The 23,982-nt window shown below is 38.1% G+C and overlaps 2 protein-coding genes across 4 annotated transcripts in view; both read right to left on the reverse strand.

The window, feature by feature from the left end:
- SH3GLB1 (SH3 domain containing GRB2 like, endophilin B1) overlaps nt 1-8,155 on the reverse strand; it is a 38,847-nt gene extending 30,692 nt beyond the window's left edge. Inside the window, exon 1 of one of the 3 annotated variants that reach the window (XM_060303258.2) lies at nt 7,733-8,155. In XM_060303258.2, the coding sequence (XP_060159241.1) occupies nt 7,733-7,804 (72 nt within the window). In that variant the 5' untranslated portion in view covers nt 7,805-8,155. The remainder of the gene's footprint in view (nt 1-7,732) is intronic. The other 2 variants (XM_060303268.2, XM_030866126.3) reach the window with 2 other exon arrangements.
- LOC115858360 (calcium-activated chloride channel regulator 1-like) overlaps nt 7,839-23,982 on the reverse strand; it is a 73,874-nt gene continuing 57,730 nt past the window's right edge. The window contains 2 exon segments of the mRNA XM_030866166.2: nt 7,839-8,127; nt 8,419-8,548. Of these exon segments, the coding sequence (XP_030722026.2) occupies nt 7,839-8,127; nt 8,419-8,548 (419 nt within the window).

Raw genomic sequence — 23,982 nt, forward strand, 5'->3', positions numbered from 1 at the left:
CAGTGTACTGTAACCAACGATAGGAGAGGCATTGGGAAAAAGATCAAAACTCTGACCCCAAGGTCAGCTGGGTAACTATGCAATCTAATTCTTAAGAGAGAATGCTGATATTCTTTACAGATCCCTGAAGATTCTAAGCTGTAGACCTGCCAAAGGTATACATTAGAATTTTAGAGGTTCCAAGTCTAACCTCCCTTGGTTAAATAGATTATTTCCCAGATAATGCGAGTAGTTCACCCAAGTGAATATTATCTATAAAGGATGATCTACCAGTAGAGAAAAATTCTCCACTTAGCTCCTTAGTAAGCATCTATTTTGTTTGTTCATTCCATTCATTACTTCAACAAATATTTATTAAGCACCTACATATGTGCTAGGCATTATTCTAAGCACATGGATTTCAGAAGCCAAAAAACAGACAAGGTTTCTGCTCTAAGGAAGCTTACATATTAATGGAGAAGACAGACAACAAACAAGTAATTTGACAATAAGGATACAAAGATAAAAAGATGGTGGACAGAGGACCAACACAGATGGTCCTATTGTTTCTTGATCCAGTGACTGAATGATTAACTGAGTGAATTTATGGAATCCTTAAGTATGAGTGAGATAGTTTGATTATAGAAAGCCTGTTCAGAAAATAGCAGTTCTGTAGGAAGAACCACATGAGCAATTTATTTAAGTACCAGTAATAAATTCTGATGTTTACTTGCATTTTCTGAGAGTAAAAAACAATTGCTGTGCATTTTGTATCATGTACTCAAAAACATCTTGTTATACAGGTAAGAATCGTAAATTTAGTGATGAAGAAATTGAGGCTCAGGATGGTTTAAAATTTTGCCCTAAGATGTCAGTGCTGGGATTCAATCTTGTATCTGTTTGAATCATAGTCTTATTATATACTATGCTACCCTTCCAGTAAAATACTTGCTGATTTCAAGCAATTAATATTTTCTATCACCATTACCTAAACACACCTTGTGCTTCTCTGTCCCTCTTTCTTTGTTCATAGCACTCTGGTGAGCTGTATCCTATAGCCCACCTCTGCTTCCTACCTGATATTCAATCATCATCAAATTAAGGATAATAACTTCAATCCTATCTAAAATAAACAATAAAAGGGTGGGAGGGGACATAAGAACATTGCTAATGTTATATATTTAAGTTGAAATCATATATTTAAATTTTATTATTTCAATGTGTAATTGTAAAAGATATATTTCCCATGATTTTATCACTATGGGGATTTAAAAATTTTTCCCATTGTTAATCACAAGGTATGATATATTAGGTTAACAAACTAGTACAACACTTAATGCATAAATCTTCCTCTAAAACATTTTTAAGCATACATCAACTACAGAAATGATGAGTTATATCAACTAAATTAAGGAGAAGTATTAATCAAAGATATTTGTGGAGAATACATACTTTTTCTTCAACTGCATGTGAGATATATATTTAGCATATGACATGGTTCTTGCCCTCAAGGATTTTATGATCTTAACAATATTGCTTAAACACAAACATAAAATTATGATATCTTTGTCAAAAGAACAAAAGACTTATTCTTTCTTTAAAAAAAAAGACCCCTTTCCTAATTGCCAAAAATTTTAAATTTTACCCTAAAAATTTTAGTTTTCAACATCTTTAAGTCCAAAATCATTACTGACTTTGTAGTCAATTAGTGCTGATAGTTGTTCATTATAAACTACATTTGATTTTAAGCATATATATACATATATTTTTTTTCTTTTTGCGGTACGCGGGCCTCTCACTGTTGTGGCCTCTCCGGCTGTGGAGCACAGGCTCCAGACGCGCAGGCTCAGCGGCCACGGCTCACGGGCCTAGCTGCTCCGCGGCATGTGGGATCTTCCCAGACCAGGGCACAAACCCACGTCCCCTGCATCGGCAGGCGGACTCTCAACCACTGCGCCACCAGGGAAGCCCTTAAGCATGTATTTTAATGCATGTATAGCACTACCATTTAATAATTAAAAACTTCTGTGAAAACAAGCTACGATGAATGTCAGAATGCAAAAAAGTCATAGAAATCCAAACCCAATGTTCTCTAAAGTGTAATTTGATGTACTATTCTTTCATAATATTTCATTAGTAACCCAGTAAAATGACCTGAGAAAAGGAAGGTTAATCCACTCTTTATATATTTTCTCTAAACATTGCTTTAAGAAAAAGATTGTCTTTGAGTCAGCCACATTATGCCAGGCCCTGCAATCCTTCCTTTACTACAGGATAGACATGCAGGCTACAGTATGAAATAAGAAGCCTGGATTCCATGCCCTGATTTACTAGAGAGAATAAAGGACTACAAGTAAAAAGTCTGTGTGATCAAAGACATCTATTTAATATAAACTCTAACCATCAATTCTTTGATTGGGTAAAGTAATAGTTTAAAAGTATTCTAAACTTCTTTGGGGCAAACGTATAACACAAACTCTGAATATATTAGTAAACTGTAAAGTAGATTCTCCTCAACTGGTTCTCAATTTTGGCTGCTCTTTGGAATTGGGGGAGCTTTCAAAAATATTGATGCTGAATCCAATTCCAAGGATTCTAATTTAACTGGACTGAGGTGCAAGCTGTAAAGATTCCTTGGGTAATTTTAAGTGTAGCTAAGACTGAGAACTACTATTCTAAGCTCATACACAATTATTTTAATATCAGGTTAACAAAACATGTTCTATCTAGTTGTTTACTAAATTAATGCCAACAGCACCAAAGGATGTGAACACAGTTTTGGCTAACACTAAAGGTGAAGAGTTTTTACAGAATGAGAAAATGTATGGCCTTTGAATGGGATATATTTATTAGAATTTCAGAGACATGGTGAAGTTACTGCAATTTAAATTCTATAAAAGAAATGGAATTTCAGGAGGACCTGAGAGTGAGTGGAATTGCATCCAGACAGGATCCGACAGGAGCTGGTGGAGGCCAGCATCATAATTCATCTCTACATCTCCAGCTTAGATACACTATTGTGCTTGTTAAATTAAATGGGAAATAAAGGCCAAACCTGCAACTAAAGTTTAAAGACCTCTTCCCCCTCAGAAAATAGCTGGTGTTCATGAAGTTCATAGTGTAACTTTAGTAGTCAGTTCAAAGAAAATGTTAGAAAATTAAAATGAACCCCCTTCCCCCAGTAATTTAGTTTGAAAATATTTTTTTAGAGACTATATATCATTTTAACAATGGTGAGCAAAGTTTTGCTTCAATATCAATTCTGAATTAAAAATGCGCCCACTTTAAAGATTTATCAAATGAAGAACAGTAATTCACAAAATGGCTACTTACTACAAAGAATATTTAATTATGATAAATTGAGAGTAGATTATGAAGTCCTTGAGGGCAGCAACTGGCTCTCATTCATTTTTGTATCCTTCAATACCAAGCACCTAGGAGGTACTCAATAAATATAGGTTCAATTAATGAGTCTGTTTCAGACTAGCATTAATCAACTTCAAGGTCAGCAGATATAATGTCAGAAAAATACTAATAAAAATAATTATTTAACACGCTAAATGATTCAAAGAGTAAACTTTGCATACGGATACTACTTTCTTGGCTAAAATGACATAAAAATTAAAACAAAAACCAAACAGAAAACCATATTGGATATTGTGAGAGGGGAATAAGAAAGAGAGTTGGGGACTTCCCTGGTGCCACAGTGGTAGAGAATCCGCCTGCCAATGCAGGGGACATGGGTTCGAGCCCTGGTCTGGGAAGATCTCACGTGCCTTGTAGCAACTAAGCTGTGCGCCACAACTTCTGAGCCTGTGCTCTAGAGCCCACAGGCCACAACTACTGAAGCCCATGTGCCGAGAGCCCGTGCTCCACAACAAGAGAAGCCACCGCAGTGAGAAGCCTGCGCACTGCAAGGAAGAGTAGCTCCCACTCGCTGCAACTAGAGGAAGCCCACGCGCAGCGACAAAGACCCAAAACAGCCATAAATAAATAAATAAATAATAAATTTATTAAAAAAGAGTTGATTCCTTTAGACATACAATCTTATTAATGATGCGAAAGCCACAGAGTGACAGAATTTCAGAGTTCTAAGAGATCTTACATAATAATTCATTACAAGAAAAATGCCACATGATCATACAAAATTGAGAAATGACACAGGAATTGACATAGGAATTCACGTCAAGATTCTGTGGTCTGAGATGGACTTGAAGTTATATCTTGAGGTAAGGAAAGGCCACAGAAAGGGAGCAGAGAGCATTCAAGATGAGTTTAACTGTTTGAACAAAAATCTAGAGTTAGAAAAGTACAAGATATTTTTGAAATTAAAAAATAATTTGATAGGAATACAGTATTTATATATGAGTAAGAGAAAAGACAAGGCTGGAAGGGAGTATTTAATTCTCAATTAAGGAATCAGGACTGAAAAGGTAGGATTTGAATGGTTTTTAAGACATTAATAAAGTCAACAATTTATCAAGGATATATTACCTGATCCTTTTGTGTTCTACTGAAGGCATCACGAACAACAAAAACACCCAAATGGATTGTTAGGGAATGAATACTCCTATTCATTTATACATTTTACCTTAATATTCTTTTTAAAGTACCGAGGTATATAAACACATTTTAGAAGACTGAGAGTGGAGTAATGGGACACATTTATATGATTTAGTAGTTTGATTTTACTTTTTTTTAAAACAGTTTAATTTTTAAGTAAAATGAAAAAAATGTATAGCAGCTGTCTAACCAGAGTGGCCTATTCCTTAAGGTATAATTTGATTTGAATAGAATTATTTAGAAATATCAAAGCTAAATTCCATTCCTACTGTTTCTATTGCTTATAATGAGTAACTGGCATAGCTCTTACACTATTCTTAGCATGAAACTTGGCACTTTGGCACTACACTGATGTCAACTCAATTTAGAGTAGGAACTCAGTTATCGACTAAATACAGAGATGAGAAAGTGGTGTTCTGTTGAAAATTACCACACAGCATTCCAAATTTCACATTACATTTTGGAACCATCCTTTTTTTCCTTACATATTTTATTTTAAAGAATTGTGGGGACTTCCCTGGTGCCACAGTGGTTAAGAATCTGCCTGTCAATGCAGGGGACATGGGTTCGAGCCTTGGTCTGGGAAGATCCCACATGCCGCAGACAATTAAGCCTGTGCGCCACAACTACTGCCTGTGAGCCACAACTACGGAGCCTGCGTGCCACAACTACTGAAGCCTGCGCGCCTAGAGTCCATGCTCCGCAACAAGAGAAGCCACCGCAATGAGAAGCCCCTGCTTGCCGCAACTAGAGAAAGCCCGGGCGCAGCAACGAAGACCCAATGCAGCCAAAAATAAAATAAAACAAATAAACTTATTAAAAAAATTGTGGAAAATGTCAAACATAAACAAAAGTATAATAGTATAATAAAACCTCATGAACCCATAACCCAGCATCGGCAAGTATCAACCTTCTGCCAATGCTGTTTCAACTACCCATCTTTATTTCTTCTAAAATATTTTAAAGCAATTCTCAGACATGATATAGTTTATACATAAATATTTCAAAATGTACCTCTAACAGATACAGATGTAATATAAAAAGTCACATTAAAGAGCCTGTTCATCCTGAAATTTTTCCCTTCTTAGTAAATGGCTCAAGCCAAAACCTCACAGTCATCCTTGACTCATCTTTCTCTCATACTCCAGAGCCAATATGACATGCAATACTGGTTAGATTCTGAACCTCCCCTGCTATGCTATCATTATTTAAGTCATAACACCTTTTGCCTGTCCTATGGCCACAGCTCCCTAACTGGTCTCCCTAGCACCCCCGTAACCTCAGATTCTGCACTTGTTGCCTCTGCCTGAAATGCTTTCCCTCCAAAAAAAAACTGGGAACTGTCACTTCCTTGAGGTCTTTTCGAATTTCATCCTATTAGAAAGGCTTGCCCTTACCATCATGTCTATACAACATGGCAACAACCATCACCCCTGCCCTTAACCTATCCCCTTTGGCCATCTTCTCCATCACCACCTGATGTATTTCCTATTTTGTCTTATCCTGTTAGATTGTAAGCTTCAGGAGGGCACTGTGTTGATTTTATTCACTTTTGTATCACTTTGTATCACTAGTGTCCAAAATTGTAGTGACACACAGACATGGAGTAGGCACTTAAGTATTTAAGACTGAAAATTATTTGATAACTAACAGATTATAATTTTAAAACTTTTTCCTACAGAATTTGAAACAATAATTGAAATTCATTTGGGAGGTACATCTTGAGAGCTCTGTCTCAAGATTTTTTAAATCAAGTCTATCAATTATTTAAATCAATTTGTAATATATGTGTCCTATTTAAGCAGTGCGGATTATGCACCTTGAAAACATATCTAGATGTTTGTATGTATGTATGTATTTATTTTTATTTATTTACTTATGGCCCCGCGGCGTGGCATGCGGGATCTTAGTTCCTCCACCAGGGATCTAACCCCAGCAGTGCAAGCCAGGAGTCTTAATCACTGGACCACCAGGTAAGTCCCTCTAGCTGTATTTAAAAGAGTGGCATTACTTAGTGTCAAATCTGCATTCAGCATCTAGAATCACATGGAATCAGCACTAAAACAACACCAAAGCTCACGATATAGGCAGCCATTATCTTGCTCTAGTTCTATGATTCTTTGCCAAAAATAGTGCAATGTAAGATCAATCAACTATGCCAATAAAACCGGGGTAAAGGAGATAAGGAAAGCAGTGATGCAATACAAATGATTTATTTCAGTATCAATTTGGTATGTTATATTAGAAAACTATTTTTGTTTTCTCTTTACAAAAGAGAATGTTGTTGCTACAATGTCTATGTCATCAACTTAAACACCAGACTGTTTACAACCCATGTTGTGGTGAAATTTACATCTGTTCGTAGATTTAACTGAGTTGGCATAATGTGGGTGATGACTGTAGAAAACTGTCCAAGTTCCCTAGTACTGACACTTCCTTGATTTCTGAATACCGCGAGACGGTCAACTTTTCCCCTTAAAGTGTATTTGAAAAATGTCCCTGTGACTATAAGCACAACATGAATCTTCCCTTTCTCTCGCACTGCTCTACTGTCAGTGCTTCCCATTTCGAAAATGAGTGGGAACCCCCCTAACTCAGTGGCCCTGGCAAAGTCTGGACGCCAACTGGGGATCTCCATTTCTCCCGCGGACTGCCAAGTCCAGGGACCGGACGGGGTGAGAGAGGACTGCAGGGAACTGTGCTGGCAGCTCTCTGGATTGAGGGGCAAGGAAAGGAAACTTCCTTCTTGGACTCGGCGAGGAGAGTGAGAAAGACGAAATGAAAGGGTGGGGGTGGTTCAAGAACGGTCTCTGTTACGCCGCGGACTCGCAAGGCCTCCGCCAGCCCCGGGAGGGAGGTCACACGAGCACCGGCGTCGTGAGGTCAGAAAGGCGGGTGGTGCTGTGCCTCGGCCCGAAGCCAAAATCAAGGCGACCTCCACAGGAGGGAGGAAGCTCCGGGTCCCGTCCCCACTCCGCCTCGCTTCCCCGGGAGCGGCGGCTGGGCAGGAGCGGGGAGGAAAACGGCCGCCGGGCCCAGAGGGGCACCAGGCCGCGCCCATCACCCGGGCCTCCGGCCACAGCAGGCCCGCCGGGCGGTCGGCGAAGCCCGGTGCGGAGGGCGCGGCCGCCTCGGGCGAACCGTCCCTGGCCCCTTCGGGAGTCGCCACCCCTTCTTCCCGCCGCGGTACCTGAACTGCACGACTGAGGAAGGTGCCCGCGTCGGCCGCCAGCTTCTTCACGTTGAAGTCCATGATGTTCATTCTGGGAGGAAGCCGGGCGGAGCTGCCGGCTGACCTAGCGGGGAGGCTGAGGCGCCGCGGCCGGGCTGGGGCGCCGGGCGAGTGGCGGGGTGAGACGTGGTAGGTGGAGGGAGGCGGCGCCAGTCCCGCCGCCGCAGCTGTCGTTTCCGTGAAGGGGGAGAGAGAGGGTGGGGCGAGGGGAGAAAACTAGCGCCTCGGAGCCGGCCGCGCGCCCAGGCGGCGGCGGCGGCGGCGGCGGCCGAGACACAGGGCCTGTCCTACCGGGAGTGCTGCCACTAACGTCGGCAGGGCCCGCGGTGGGCTTGCAGAGGACTACCGGGCAACTCGGCCGTGAAAGTCCGGGTCCCGAACGGAGAAAAAGAGCGCGGGCCGCGGGGCGGAGCCTTTGTAGAGGTTATCGCGGGAACAGCGACCCCTTCAGGATCGCCGCGGGGCGCGCCGGGAGCTTGGCCAGTTCCGCCTCGGGGAGGGTCGTATTCGTTGTCAGGTGCGCGCCACTGGGCGGCTGAGGCGCTGCGGTTTGCAATTAAGCCCCTGAGAACCAAGAGCAGAGGCAACCCAAATCCCCCCTTTTTGTTTTAAGTGAAAATGTGGAAGTTGTAGCATAAAATTACAGTATCTGTGAAATTAGAACCAGCAGCTCCCTGTCATCTTGTAGCACCCGCGCCCCGCTAGTCCCTGACGCCTGGATGGCACTTGGCGAACGTTTGCAGTATAGGGTCGAATTTAATGTCCCCACCGAGCCTGTTGTTCATTCATTCAGCATTATTGAGTATCTGCCGTGTACCAGGATTGCATCATGTGCTGGAGATACCACGCTGAACAAGACTGTCCCTGCCCTCAGGAAGCTCTCAGTTCGGTTACTTGACAACCGTCAGAGACACCCTCTTCCCCCTGCTCCAGTTTTGTTTCTATTTGCTGCCACAAGGATTTTGTGACTGCCTAACGTGCTGGATTACAAGAGCAACACTAGGTGCATACTTGGTGCGAAATACGGTGCCCAGGACACCAAGTGCCGGGTGGAGAACGTATAAGATGGTGAGTGAGATAGAATAACCCTTAACTATTCAGCGAGGCGAATTTTAATAACTAATGAAAATATGATGTGAATTTTAATAACTAATGAGAATATGATGTGAAATCTGTTCAAAACCCGGTAATTCCAAATGGCTTCTAAAGCAGTCTTCAGGATACAGCCTATGCTTGAACTAATTTAAAACAGGTGCAAGAACGGAGGGAGAGACATTAGTATTTCAAGAGTAAAAAAAAGCTCTATGTATTTTTTGTCTCTGTGCCTTTGTGTTACCATAGGACTGGAAAAATGCAGGCCCGGCAGGCAATGAAATGAGCTCACATTCATGCTTCAGTGTTGTACTAAAACAGCGGTCACAGCAGTAGGAGCTATGTTAAAGGCACAAAGATTAGTTCCTAAGGGTATTATAAGGAACAGCAGATAACATAAATATTTGTGTTCTTTGTGGTGGTGACAAAAGAAGCAACCATTTCTTTCTAAGGTAACTACGAAAGAAAGAGTCGACTCCATCTTTCTTCTCGTTTTTCCAGAAATATGGAAAAGGAAATATGTAATCAGGAATTTGTTCTTTACTGTCCATTTTAGATTTTTATGTGGAAAACATTTTATCTCCAGATGTCTGTCTTCACAAGTATATTTGTCATAATCTATGTCTGTTTCTACGAAAGGAACACAACAGTGCCTTCACCATTAGAGGAAAAAACTCTGGATCCTCTTCCTCAAACTTGTAGATCTCCTGACTTGAAAAAAAATCTTCACTTGTTCCTGTTGAGCCCTCTATAGCTATAATACTGATTCTTTCGTTTCACTGACAAATTCATAAGACTAGTGTGTTGTCTCTATTTCCTTACCATCTTAGAATTTCCTGCCTAGTTCCATGCAGTTGATTTCCACTTCTGTAACTATACCTAAACAGCATTCCTGAGGTTGCCAGTTATCTTCCTGATAAATCAAACGGCCTTTTCTCAGACTTCCACAGTGACTCTACCCAGCTCCTTCCCACAACACACCTCTTTCCAGGGCCTTATTGTTTCCTGGTTTCCCTGCTACCTCCTGGACTTTCTCACTCTATTTTGCTGGCACTTCTGATGACTTTACTGTAAGTATTCCTTAAAGCTCAATGTTTAGTACTTATTTATTGTTGTTGTTTTCTTTGATTAGTTTCTTAATTGAAACTTCAGTTATACTACTTCATTCTTTCATTCATTCATTTAGTAAATATTTTTTGAACATCTGTGTGCCACATGGCTTTGTTCTTATGACTGGGAATATAGCAGGCAACAAGACAGACAGCGCTTGCTCTCATGGGAGTTTATAACTAATCCCGTAAAACAGAAATTGAATAAGTAGTCATGAGTATGATAAAATGCCTAGGGGAGTTCAGAGTGCTCTTAAATGTTCACCTCCAGCCTGTACCTAGTAACCTGAATTTTAATTTGGAGGCTTGGTCTTTCTGTAAGTGTTCCAGATCACCTTTTAAGGCTTTCTTTTTCTGTCCGCCATACTAACTTCTTATTCCAATAGTTCAAGGTATTAGGAAAGCAGTCTTTTAAAGTTCATATAAAGTGCTGAATATCTGAAATTATCCCCGAAGTTTTTAGCTTAAAAAATAAACAAAAATTTTAGTAATATATATTTTAATGGGTTTTTTTTGTAGTGGCTGACAAAGTGTTCATTACCTTATGTTTAGACCAATGACATCGAAAGTGGAGGTATGTATACTTCATGGGTGTGCAAGATGATGCACTGGAGCACATAAAGATATATTAGAAGTTTGGCTTGCGTTTACTTTTATCTAATAAATAGAAAAATTTGTTTCATTAATTTTTTAAAAATACGGATTGACACTGGTCTCCCCACCTTGTGTTTATCAGATAGACACACATCACAAACAAACAGTAAATGAAGTATCCTAAGGGAAGAGTTGGAATTCCACAACTTGGAAGAGTTGAAATTAGTACTTTACTTTGATTATGTGCTTCAGCATATGGTTACATAATACATTGTGACTGGTTCCATGTCTTTGTAGATTATATTATCTATCTAGCTTTAACTGAATAAAACTTCACAGTAATGGACAGGTAGCCTAAAGAGTTTTCCCCAAATAAATCATCATTAAAAGTGTTGATACAAGCATAAGCAAACAAGAAATGCCAGAATCAATACTTCTACTTGCTGCATTTATCAGGAAGATTGTTGAAATATGGATTAAAAGATGATAATACTTGGTTCCAGCTTTCAGGGAACTCAGAATCTATTAGGGGAAACAAACTTGTAAAGCAGTGTGTGAACAGTACCTGTAAAAGCTTGTTTAAGATTGGGCAAGGGTGAGAAAGTGTAGAGGAGGTGGGTATTAAGTTACCAGAATAGGGGAGGTGATAATTAGGACTTCTTGAGCTGACTTTTTTTTTAAAACATCTTTATTGGAGTATAATTACTTTACAATGGTGTGTTAGTTTCTGCTTTATAACAAAGTGAATCAGTTATACATATGTCCCATATCTCTTCCCTCTTGCGTCTCCCTCCCTCCCACCCTCCCTATCCCACCCCTCTAGGTGGTCACAAAGCACCGAGCTGATCTCCCTGTCTTGAGCTGGCTTTTGATGGAGTTCATCTGGCAGATTGAGGCATGAGGGTGGGGAGAGATGATCACATTTTCAACTTAGAAATATCAGGTTTTGGGCAGTGTGGATAATGGGTTGGAGAGGGGCAAAGACAGGTAGCAAGAGTGATTAGTTATCTATTGCCATACTCACCCTGTACTCTGCTATCTTTAAATCTTGGATTTGGAAACTTAGTTTTGACCAAAATTCCCCCTCCTTTGATCTCTGACTTCTTTACTCATTTGAGTGTGTTCTCATCATCATCAAGGCCTGCAATCCCATGCGTTGTTTTTATTTGTCCTATTTTTAACTTTCACCAGCACTCTCAGTTCCCTTTATCCTTCTGACCTATCAATCTACCTTCCTGGTTGAATGTTTTCTCTGTGCATACTCTCAAACTGCCAAGCATCATTAGGGAGAGTTGTACAAACTTGTAGATGGATGCTTGTACCAATGCATGATTGCTAACTTCCACTGAACCTTTACAACTACCTAAAATGCTTCTGCTTCTTCCTAATTAACTCTTTTTCACACACTCTGCAGAGCCTACTGCAAAATTTTGCCTCTCTCCTAAGATACCTGCCTTATTCTCATATACTCTTATTTTTAGCCTTTGATACTTTTTCTCTGCAGAGAAACTATGAATCATCAAGCTATATGGAGGGAGCTCCTTCAATAAAATTCTCTTATTTCTACCTCTTATCCTTCTCCACACTCCTTCCCCAAATACTGCCAAATATTTCAAAGGAAGTGTCCTAGGTGTTCTCTTCTGATTTGAGCTACTGCTTTCTTAATCTTGGCTGCATATTGCATATTGGCATCACCTGGAGAGTTTAAGCATCCACTGATGCCTAGATCACAACCCCAGCACCGGGCATTGGGGTGCTCAGAAGCTCCCACAGGTGATTCTAATGTGTGGCCAAGGTTGAGAATGTAAGTATCATCCTCTGAGAACTTGGTCTGCCAGTCTCTACCCTCTGCCTACAGATACATTACATTTCTCATCTTCTGGGCAGCAACCATTTCTTGTTCATTTTTATATTTTTATGGTCTACGTTCCTGGCAACATAGTGGATTCTCAAATACTCTTAAGTGAATAAAGTAATCAAATAAAGCTGCATACAGTTCTTTTGTGACTCCTCCTCCCCAACCTAAATTTCCAACTACAGATTCAGTATTTCCAGTGCTGAGCCTGTTGTAGTTTACTCTTTCTGAAAGTTACTTTTCTTTTTGGGTTTCCTATAACTTTAAGTTGAATTATATGCACCAAGTCACCTAAGCTAGAAATCTGATCCCCTTTGATTATTTCCTCTTATTTCCCATGTCTCATTGATCGAGTCCTGGCAGTTTTTTTCCTCTGAACAGTTTCTTGTCTTTATCCTCTTTTTTAAAAAATTGAGGTATAATTGACATTTAACATTATATTAGTTTTAAGTGTACGATGTAAAGATTTGCTGTTTGTATACATGTGAAATGATCACCACGATTATTCTAGTTAACATTAGTCACCTTACGTAGTTAAAAAAATTTTTTTTCTTGTGATGAGAACTTCTAAGATCTACTCTCTTAGCAACTTTCAAATATTGAATACAGCATTAGTAACTATAGTCACCAGACTGTATATTACATCCCCAGGACGTGTTTATTTTATCACTGAAGGTTTATATATTTTGACTCCCGTCACCTATTTCTTCTTGTCTCTTTCCCCCTCTGGCAACCACCAATCAGTTCTTTGTATCTATGAGCTAGTTTCTTTTGTTTTTATTTCTGTTTAGATTCCACATATAAGTGAGATCATATACTATTTGTCTTTGTCTGACTTACTTCACTTAGCATAATACCCTCAAGATCCATCCATGTTGTTGGAAATGGCAAGATTTCATTCTTTTTATGGCTACATAATAGTCCATTGTGTATATATACCACATTTTCTTTATCCTTTCGTCCATTGATGGACACTTAGGTTGTTTCTATATCTTGGCTATGGTAAATAATGCTGTAATGAACATGGAGGTGCAGATATCTTTTTGAGTTAGTGTTTTTGTTTTCTTCGGATAAATACTGAGAGGTGGAATTGCTAGGTCATATGGTAATTCTATTTTTATTTTTTTGAGGAATTTCCTTACTGCTTTCCATAGTGACTGCACCAATTTACATTCCTACTAACAGTGCATGTCCCTTTTTTCCACATCCTCACCAATACCTGCTATTTGTTGTCTTTTTGATAATAGCCATTCTGACGTGTGTGAGGTAATATTTCACTGTGATTTTGATTTGAATTTCCCTGATGATTAGTGATGTTGAGCATCTTTTCATGTACCTGATGGCCATCTTTATGTCTTCTTTGGAAAAATGTCTATTCAGATCTTCAGCCCATTTAAAAAAATTGGATTTTCTTTTTTTTTTGCTGTTGAGTAGTATGAATTCTTTATATATTTCAGATATTAACCCCTCATCAGATATATTACTTGAAAGTATTTTCTCCCACTCAGTAGGTTGCCTTTTCACGTTGTTGGTGTGGTGGTTTCCTTTGCTGTGCAAATGATTTTTAGTTTTATGTAGTTCCACTTGTTTATTTTTGTTTTTGTTGCTTTTGCTTTTGGTGTCAGATTAAAAAAAAAATCTCTGGGTATATGCACAGTAGTGGGATTGCTGGGTCATATGGTAGTTCTATTTTTAGTTTTATATGGAGCCTCCATACTGTTCTCCATAGTGGCTGTATCAGTTTACATTCCCACCAACAGTGCAAGAGGCTTCCCTTTTCTCCACACCCCCTCCAGCATTTATTGTTTGTAGATTTTTTGATGATTCAAAGAGTCATGTGCCACAATGTTCATTGAAGTTCTATTTACAATAGCCAGGACATGGAAGCAACCTAAGTGTCCATTGACAGATGAATGGATAAAGAAGATGTGGCACATATATACAATGGAATATTACTCAGCCATAAAAAGAAATTAAATTGAGTTATCTGTAGTGAGGTGGATGGACCTAGAGACTGTCATAGAATGAAGTAAGTCAGAAAGAGAAAAACAAATACTGTATGCTACACATATATATGGAATCTAAAAAAAAGAAGATTCTGGAGAACCTAGGGGCAAGACAGGAGTAAAGACACAGATGTAGAGAATGGACTTGAGGACACGGGGAGGGGAAAGGGTAAGCCGGGATGAAGTGAGAGAGTGGCATGGACATATATACACTACCAAATGTAAAATAGATAGCTAGTGGGAAGCAGCCGCATAGCACAGGGAGATCAGCTCAGTGCTTTGTGTCCACCTAGAGGGGTGGGATAGGAAGGGTGGGAGGGAGACACAAGAGGGAGGAGATATGGGGATATATGTATATGTACAGCTGATTATAAAGCAGAAACTAGCACACCATTGTAAAGCAATTATACTCCAATAAAGATGTTAAAAATAACATTTAAAAAATTAAAAAATTAAAAAAAATTAAAAAATCTCCAAGACTTACCTCAAAGAACTTACCACCTATGTGTTCTTGTTGGAGTTTTATGATTTCAGGGCTTATGTTCAAGTCTTTAATAGATTTTGAGTAAATTTTTGTATGTAGTATAAGATAATGGTCCAATTTCATTCTTTTGCATGTGACTGTCCAATTTTCCCATTACCATTTATCGAAAGAGACCATCTTTTCTCCATTGTATATTCTTGCTTCCTTTGTCATAAATTGACCATATAAATGTAGATTTATTTCTGGGTGGTCTGTTCTGTTTTATTGATCTATGTGTCTGTTTTTATGCCAATACTACACTTAAAAAATTATTTTAGCCCTATAATAATATAGTTTCAAATCAGGGAGCATGATGCCTCTAGCTTTGTTCTTCTTTCTCAAGATTGCTTTGGTGTTCAGGGTCTTTTATGGTTCCATACAAATTTTAGGATTGTTTGTTTTATTTATGTGAAAAATGTCATTGGAGTTTTGATAGGGATTGTGTTGAATCTGTAGATTGCTTTGGGTAGAATGGACATTTTAATGATATTCATTCTTCCAATTCATGAGCATGACATATCTTTCCATTTATTTGTTCCTTCAAATTTTTTCCACTAATGTTTTGTATAATGTTAAATATACAGGTCTTTCACCTCCTTGATTAAATTTGTTCCTAGGAATTTTATTATTTTCAATGCTTTCTTCATTTCTCTTTCTGATAGTTCATTATTACTGCATATAAACAAAACAGATTTTTGTATATTGATTTTGTATCATGCAACTTTACTGACTTTATTAGTTCTAACAATTTGTTTTGGTGGAGTCTTTAGGGTTTTCCGTATCATGTGATCTGCAAATAGTGATAGTTTCCTTCTTCCTTTCTAACTTGGATGCCTTTTATTTCTCTCTTCTTGCCAAATTTCTCTGGCTAGGACTTCTAATACTATGTTGAATAAAGTGGAAAGAGTTGGCATCCTTGTCTTGTTCCTGATCTTAAGGGAAATGCTTTTAGCTTTTCATCTTTGAGTATGATGTTAGCTGTGGGCTTCTCATATATGGCCTTTGTTGTGTTGAGGTTTTTTTAAATCAGAAATGGGTGTTGGATATTGTCAGATGCTTTCTCTGCATCTATTGAGATGATCATATGATTTTTATCCTTCGTTTTGTTAATGTGGTATATCACGTTGATTGATTTGTGGATATTGAACCATCCTTGCATCCCTGAATAAATCCCACTTGGTCATGGTATATGATCTTTTTAATATATTGTTGAACTCAGTTTGCTAAGATTATATTGAGGATTTTTGCATCTATGTTCACTAGGTATATTGGCTTCTAATTTTCTTTTCTTGTGGTATCCTTGTTGTGAGGTTTTTGATTACTGATTCAATCTCCTTCTAGTAATTAGTTCAGATTTTCTGTTTCTTCCTGATTCAGTATTGGTAGGTTGCATGTTTCTAGGAATGTGTCCATTTCTTCTAGGTTGTCAAATTTATTGGCTTATAATTGTTCATAGTGCTCTTTTATGATCCTGTGTATTTCTGTGATATCAATTTTAATAGCTCTTCTTTCATTTCTGATTTTTTTATTGAGTCCTCTCTTTTGCTTGGTGAGTCTAGCTAAAGGTTTGTGAATTTTATCTTTTCAAAGAACCAACTCTTAGGTTCATTGATCTTTTCTATTGTCTTTTTAATCTCTATTTTATTTATTTATGCTCTAATGTTTGTATTTCTTTCTTTTTACTAACTTTGTGCTTCATTTGTTCTTCTTTTTCTGGTTCCTTTAAGTGTAAAGACGGAGTGTTTATTTGAGATTTTTCTTGTTCTTGAGATAGGCCTGTATCACTATGAACTTACTTCTTAGAACTGCTTTTGCTGCATCCCATAGATTTTGGAATGCTATATTTCTATTTTCATTTGTCTCAAGGTATTTTTAATTTTCTCTTTGATTTCTTTGTTGACCCATTTGTTGTTCAGTAGCATGTTGTTTAATCTCCACATATTTGTGATTTTCTAGTTTTCTTCTTGTAATTAATTTCTAGTATATTATTGTGGTTGGAAAAGATGCTTGATATGATTTCAATCTTAAGTTTAAGATTTGTTTTGTGCTCTAACATATGATCTATCATGGAGAATCTTCCATGTGCACTTGAGAAGAATGTGTATTGTTTCAGGGTAGAATGTTCTGTATGTCTATTATGTACATCTGATCTAACATGTTATTTAAGGCTGATGTTTTTTAATTTTCAGTCTGGATGATCTATCCATTCATGTAAATGGGGTATTAAAGTCCCCTACCATTGTACTGCAGTCTATTTCTCTCTTTAGGTCTATTAATATTTGTTTTATATATTTAGGTGCTCCTACGTTGGGTGCATAAATGTTGACAAATGTTGTATCTTCTTTTTGGATTGACTTCTTTATCATTATGTAATGCTCTTTGTCTCTTATTATAGTCTTTGTTTTAAAGTCTATTTTGTCTAATATAAGTATGCTACTCTTTCTTTGGTTTTAATTTTCATAGAATATCTTTTTTCATCTTTTCATTTTCAGGCTGTGTGTGTCCTGACATCTGAAGTGAGTCTATTGTAGGCAGCATGTATGGGTCTTGTTTTTTTTTTAACCCATTTATCCACTCTATGTCTTTTGACTGGAGAATTAAGTAATTTACATTTAAAGAAATTATTGAAAGTTATGTACTTATTGCCATTTTGTTAATTGTTTTCTGGTTGTTTTGTACTTCCTCTCTGTTCCTTTCTTCTTTGCTCTCTTCTTTTGTGGTTTGATGAGTTTTTAGTGGTATACCTATATTTCTTTCTCTATCTCTTTTGTGTATCTACTATATGATTGTGCTTTGTGGTTATCGTGAGGCTTACATATAACAACTTATAAGTCTTTCTTAAGTCAGTAACTTAAATTTGATTGCATCTAAAGTTCTCCATTTTTACTCTACTATTTCCCCATTTTATGTTTTTTTTTAATTTTAAACATTTTATTATGAAAATTTCAATCACACACATACTTAGTGAGAACAGTATAATAAATTCCCATATTCCATCACCCAGTGTCAATAATTATCATTTTAACAATCTTTCAACTTTTTTCAAAAATAAGAACTACTTGAGTCATATCTTACAGATATCCTATTCAGTTCCTTGCCTAGTCATTTCTATTCATTATAGACTTTAAGACACCTCATTGTTAATTTCAAAAGATTTTCTTATCTCTTACTTCCCTGAGAAGATAGGCTATTCAGTTTGAGATCTGCCATTTTCCCTTCTCTACACTTCAAAATATCTCAGAATTCTGTTCTTCTTTTTTCTCTATAATTTTAAAAATTTTATTTCTTTCTTTATGCAGCAGGTTCTTATTAGTCATCAATTTTATACACATCAGTATATATATGTCAATCCCAATCACCCAATTCATCACACCACCCCCCTCACCGCCCCGCTGCCTTCCCCCCTTGGTGTCCTTATGTTTGTTCTCTGCATTTGTGTCTCAATTTCTGCCCTGCAGACCGGTTCATCTGTACCATTTTTCTAGGTTCCACATACATGTGTTAATATGCGATATGTGTTTTTATCTTTCTGACTTACTTCGCTCCGTATGACAGTCTCTAGATCCATCCATGTCTGAAAAAATGACCCAGTTTTGTTCCTTCTTATGGCTGAGTAATATTCCATTGTATATATGTACCACATCTTCTTTATCCATTCATCTGTTGATGGGCATTCAGGTTGCTTCCATGACCTGGCTATTGTAAATAGTGCTGCAATGAACATTGGGGTGCATGTGTCTTTTCGAATTATGATTTTCTCGGGGTATATGCCCAGTAGTGGGATTGCTGGATAATATGGTAATTCTATTTTTAGTTTTTTAAGGAACCTCCATACTGTTCTCCATAGTGGCTGTATCAATTTACAGTCCCACCAACACTGCAAGAGGGTTCCCTTTTTTCCACACCCTCTCCAGCATTTGTTGTTTGTAGATATTCTGGTGATGCCCATACTAACTGCTGTGAGGTGATACCTCATAGTTTTGATTTGCATTTCTCTAATAATTAGTGATGTTGAGCAACTTTTCATGTGCTTCTTGGCCATCTGTATGTTTTCTTTGGAGAAATGTCTATTTAGGTCTTCTGCCCATTTTTGGATTGGGTTGTTTGTTTTTTTAATATTGAGCTGCCTGAGCTGTTTATATACTTTGGAGATTAATCCTTTGTCCATGGATTCATTTGCAAATATTTTCTCCTATTCTGAGTGTAGTCTTTTCATCTTGTTTATGGTTTCCTTTGTTGTGCAAAAGTTTTGAAGTTTCATTAGGTCCCATTTGTTTATTTTTGTTTTTATTTCCATTACTCTAGGAAGTGGATCAAAAAAGATCTTGCTGTGATATATGTCAAAGAGTGTTCTTTCTATGTTTTCCTCTAAGAGTTTTATAGTGTCTGGTCTTACATTTAGATGTCTAATTCATTTTGAGTTTATTTATGTGTATGGTGTTAGGGAGTGTTCTAATTTCATTCTTCTACATGTAGCTGTCCAGTTTTCCCAGCACCACTTACTGAAGAGACTGTCTTTTCTCCATTGTATATCCTTGCATCCTTTGTCATAGATTAGTTGACCGTAGGTGCGTGGGTTTATCTCTGGGCTTTCTATCCTGTTCCATTGATGTATATTTCTGTTTTTGTGCCAGTACCTTATTGTCTTAATTACTGTAGCTTTGTGGTATAGTCTGAAGTCAGGGAGTCTGATTCCTCCAGCTCTGCTGTTTTCCCTCAAGACTGCTTTGGCTATTCAAGGTCTTTTTTGTCTCCATACAAATTTTAAGATTTGTTGTTCTACCTCTGTAAAAAATGCCATTGGTAATTTGATAGGGATTGCATTGAATCTGTAGATTGCTTTGGGTAGTATAGTCATTTCCACAATATTGATTCTTCCAATCCCTGGTATGTCTCTCCATCTGTTGGTATCATCTTTCATTTCTTTCATCAGTGTCTTATAGTTTTCTGCATACAGGCCTATTGTCTCCCTAGGTAGGTTTATTCCTAGGTATTTTATTCTTTTTGTTGCAACTGTAAATGGGAGTGTTTCCTTAATTTCTCTTTCAGATTTTTCATCATTAGTGTATAGGAATGCAAGAGATTTCTGTGTGTTAATTTTATATCCTGCAACTTTACCAAATTCGTTGATTAGCTCTAGAAGTTTTCTGGTGGCATCTTTAGGATTCTTTATGTATAATATCCTGTTATCTGCAAACAGTGACAGCTTTACTTCTTCTTTTCCAATTTGTATTCCTTTTATTTCTTTCTCTTCTCTGATTGCCATGTCTAGGACTTCCAAAACTATGTTGAATAATAGTGGTGAGAGTGGGCATCCTTGTCTTGTTCCTGATCTTAGAGGAAATGCTTTCAGTTTTTCACCACTGAGAATGATGTTTGCTGTGGGTTTGTCATATAAGGCCTTTATTATGTTGAGGTAGGTTCCCTCTATCTCCACTTTCTAGAGAGTTTTTATCATAAATCGGTGTTGAATTTTGTCAAAAGCTTTTTCTGCATCTGTTGAGATGATCATATGGTTTTTATTCTTCAATTTGTTAATATGGTGTATCACATTGATTGATTTGCATATTTTGAAGAATCCTTGCATAGCTGGGATAAATCCCATTTGATCATGGTGTATGATCCTTTTAATGTGTTGCTGGATTCTGTTTGCTAGTATTTTGTTGAGGATTTTTGAATCTATATTCATCAGTGATATTGGTCTGTAATTTTCTTTTTTTGTAGTATCTTTGTGTGGTTTTGGTATCAGGGGATGGTGGCCTCATAGAATGAGTTTGGGAGTGTTCCTTCCTCTGCAATTTTTGGGAAGACTTTGAGAAACATGGGTGTTAGCTCTTCTCTAAATATTTGATAGAATTCACTTGTGAAGCCATCTAGTCCTGGACTTTTGTGTGTTGGAAGAGTTTTAATCATAGTTTCAACTTCATTACTTGTGATTGCTCTATTCATATTTTCTGTTTCTTCCTGGTTCAGTCTTGGAAGGTTATACGTTTCTAAGAATTTTTCCATTTCTTCCAGGTTGTCCATTTAATTGGCATAGAGTTGCTGGTAGTAGTCTCTTAGGAGGCTTTGTATTTCTGCGGTGTCTGTTGTAATTTCTTTTTCTTTTCTAATTTTATTGATTTGAGTCCTCTCCCTCTTTTTCTTGATGAGTCTGGCTAATGGTTTATCAATTTTGTTTATCTTCTCAAAGAGCCAGCTTTTAGTTTTATTGATCTTTGGTATTGTTTTCTTTGTTTCTATTTCATTTATTTCTGCTCTGATCTTTATGATTTCTTTTCTTCTAATAACTTTGGGTTTTGTTTGTGCTTCCTCCTCTAGTTCCTTTAGGTGTAACGTTAGATTGTTTATTTGAGATTTTTCTTGTTTCTTGAGGTAGGCTTGTATAGCTATAAACTTCCCTCTTAGAACTGCTTTTGCTGCATCCTGTAGGTTTTGGATCATCGTGTTTTCATTGTCATTTGTCTCTAGGTATTTTTTGATTTCCTCTTTGAATTCTTCAGTGATCTCTTGGTTATTTAGTAACGTATTGTTTAGCCTCCATGTGTTTGTGTATTGTATGTTTTTTTCCCTGTAATTTATTTGTAATCTCATAGGGTTGTGGTCAGAAAAGATGCTTGATATGATTTCAAGTTTCTTAAATTTATTGAGGCTTGATTTGTGGCCCAAGATGTGGTCTGTCCGGGAGAATGTTCCATGTACACTTGAGAAGAAAGTATAAAATGCTGTTTTTGGATGGAATGTCCTATAAATATCAATTAAATCTATCTGGTCTATTGTGTCATTTAAACCTTCTGTTTCCTTATTTATTTTCACTTTGGATGATCTATCTGTCCATTGGTGTAAGTGAGGTGTTAAAGTCCCCCACTATTTTTGTGTTACTGTCGATTTCCTCCTTTATAGATGTTAGCAGTTGCCTTAGGTATTGAGGTGCTCCTATGTTGGGTGCATATATATTTATAATTGTTATATCTTCTTTTTGGATTGATCCCTTGATCATTACGTCGTGTCCTTTCTTGTCTCTTATAACAATATTTATTTTAAAGTCTATTTTATCTGATATGAGTATTGCTACTTCAGCTTTCTTTTGATTTCCATTTGCATGGAGTATCTTTTTCCATCCCCTGACTTTCAGTCTGTATGTGTCCCTAGGTCTAAAGTGGGGTCTCTTGTAGACAGCATATATAAGGGTCTTGTTTTTGTATCCAGTCAGCAAGCCTGTGTCCTTTGGGTGGAGCATTTAATCCATTCACGTTTAAGGTAATTATCGATATGTATGTTCCTATTACCATTTTCTTAATTGTTTTGTGTTTGCTTGTGTAGGCCCTTTTCTTCTCTTGTGTTTCCCACTTAGAGAAATTCCTTTGCATTTGTTCTAGAGCTGGTTCGGTGGTGCTGAATTCTCTTAGCTTTTGCTTCTCTGTAAAACTTTTTACTTCTCCATCGAATTTGAATGGGATCCTTGCTGGGTAGAGTAATCTTGGTTGTAGGTTGTTCCCTTTCATCACTTTAAGTATATCATGCCACTCCCTTCTGGCATGTACAGTTTCTACTGAGAAATCAGCTGTTAACCTTATGGGAGTTCCCTTGTATGTTATTTTTCGTTTTTCCCTTGCTGCTTTCAATAATTTTTCTTTGTCTTTAATTTTTGCTAATTTGATTACTATGAGTTTCGGCATGTTTCTTCTTGGGTTTAATCCTATATAGGACTCTCTGCACTTCCTGGAGTTGGGTGGCTATTTCCTTTCCCCTGTTAAGGAAGTTTTCGAGTATAATCTCTGGAAATATTTTCTCAGGTGCTTTCTCTGTCTCTTCTCCTTCTGGGACCCCTATAATGCGAATGTTGTTATGTTTCATGTTGTCCCAGAGGTCTCTTAGGCTGTCTTCATTTCTTTTCATTCTTTTTTCTTTATTCTGTTCTGTAGCAGTGAATTCCACCCTTCTGTCTTCCAGGTCACTTATCCATTCTTCTGCCTCAGTTATTCTGCTATTGATTCCTTCTAGTATAGTTTTCATTTCAGTTATTGTATTGTTCATCTCTGTTTGTTTGTTCTTTAATTCTTCAAGGTCTTTGTTAAACATTTCTTGCATCTTCTCGATCTTTGCCTCCATTCTTTTTCCAAGGTCCTGGATCATCTTCACTGTCATTATACTGAATTCTTTTTCTGGAAGGTTTCCTATCTCCACTTCATTTAGTTGTTTTTCTGGGGTTTTATCTTGTTCCTTCATCTGGTACATAGCCCTCTGCCTTTTCATCTTGTCTGACTTTCTGTGTATGTGGTTTTTGTTCCACAGGCTGCCGGATTGTAGTTCTTCTTGCTTCTGCTGTCTGCCCTCTGGTGGATCTAAGGGGCTTGTGCAAGTTTCATGATGGGAGGGGCTGGTGGTGGGTAGAGCTGGCTGTTGCTCTAGTGGGCAGAGCTTAGTAAAACTTTAATCAGCTTGACTGCTGATGGGTGGGACTGGGTTCCCTCCTTGTTGGTTGTTTGGCCTGAGGCAACCCAACACTGCAGCCTACCGAGGCTCTTTGGTGGGGCTAATGATGGACTCTGGGAGGGCTCGCGCCAAGGAGTACTTCCCAGAACTTCTGCTGCCAATGTCCTTGTCCTCACGGTGAGCCTCAGCCGCCCCCCACCTCTGCAGGAGACCCTCCAACACTAGCAAGTAGGTCTGATTCATTCTCCCCTGGGGTCATTGCTCCTTCCCCTGGGTCCTGATGCGCACACTACTTTGTGTGTGCCCTCCAAGGGTGGAGTCTCTGTTTCCCCGAGTTCTGTCAGAGTCCTGCAATCAAATCCCCCTAGCCTTCAAAGTCTGATTCTCTAGGAATTCCTCCTCCTGTTGCCGGACCCCGAGGTTCGCAAGCCTGACGTGGGGCTCAGAACCTTCACTCCAGTGGGTAGACTTCTGTGGTATAAGTGTTCTCCAGTTTGTGAGTCATGCATCCAGCAGTTATGGGATTTGACTTTACTGTGATTGTGCCCCTCCTACCATCTCATTGTGGCTTCTCCTTTGTCTTTGGATGTGGG

The sequence above is a fragment of the Globicephala melas genome, chromosome 1 (genome assembly GCF_963455315.2).
Source record: "Globicephala melas chromosome 1, mGloMel1.2, whole genome shotgun sequence".
Classification (NCBI taxonomy): Eukaryota; Metazoa; Chordata; class Mammalia; order Artiodactyla; family Delphinidae; genus Globicephala; species Globicephala melas.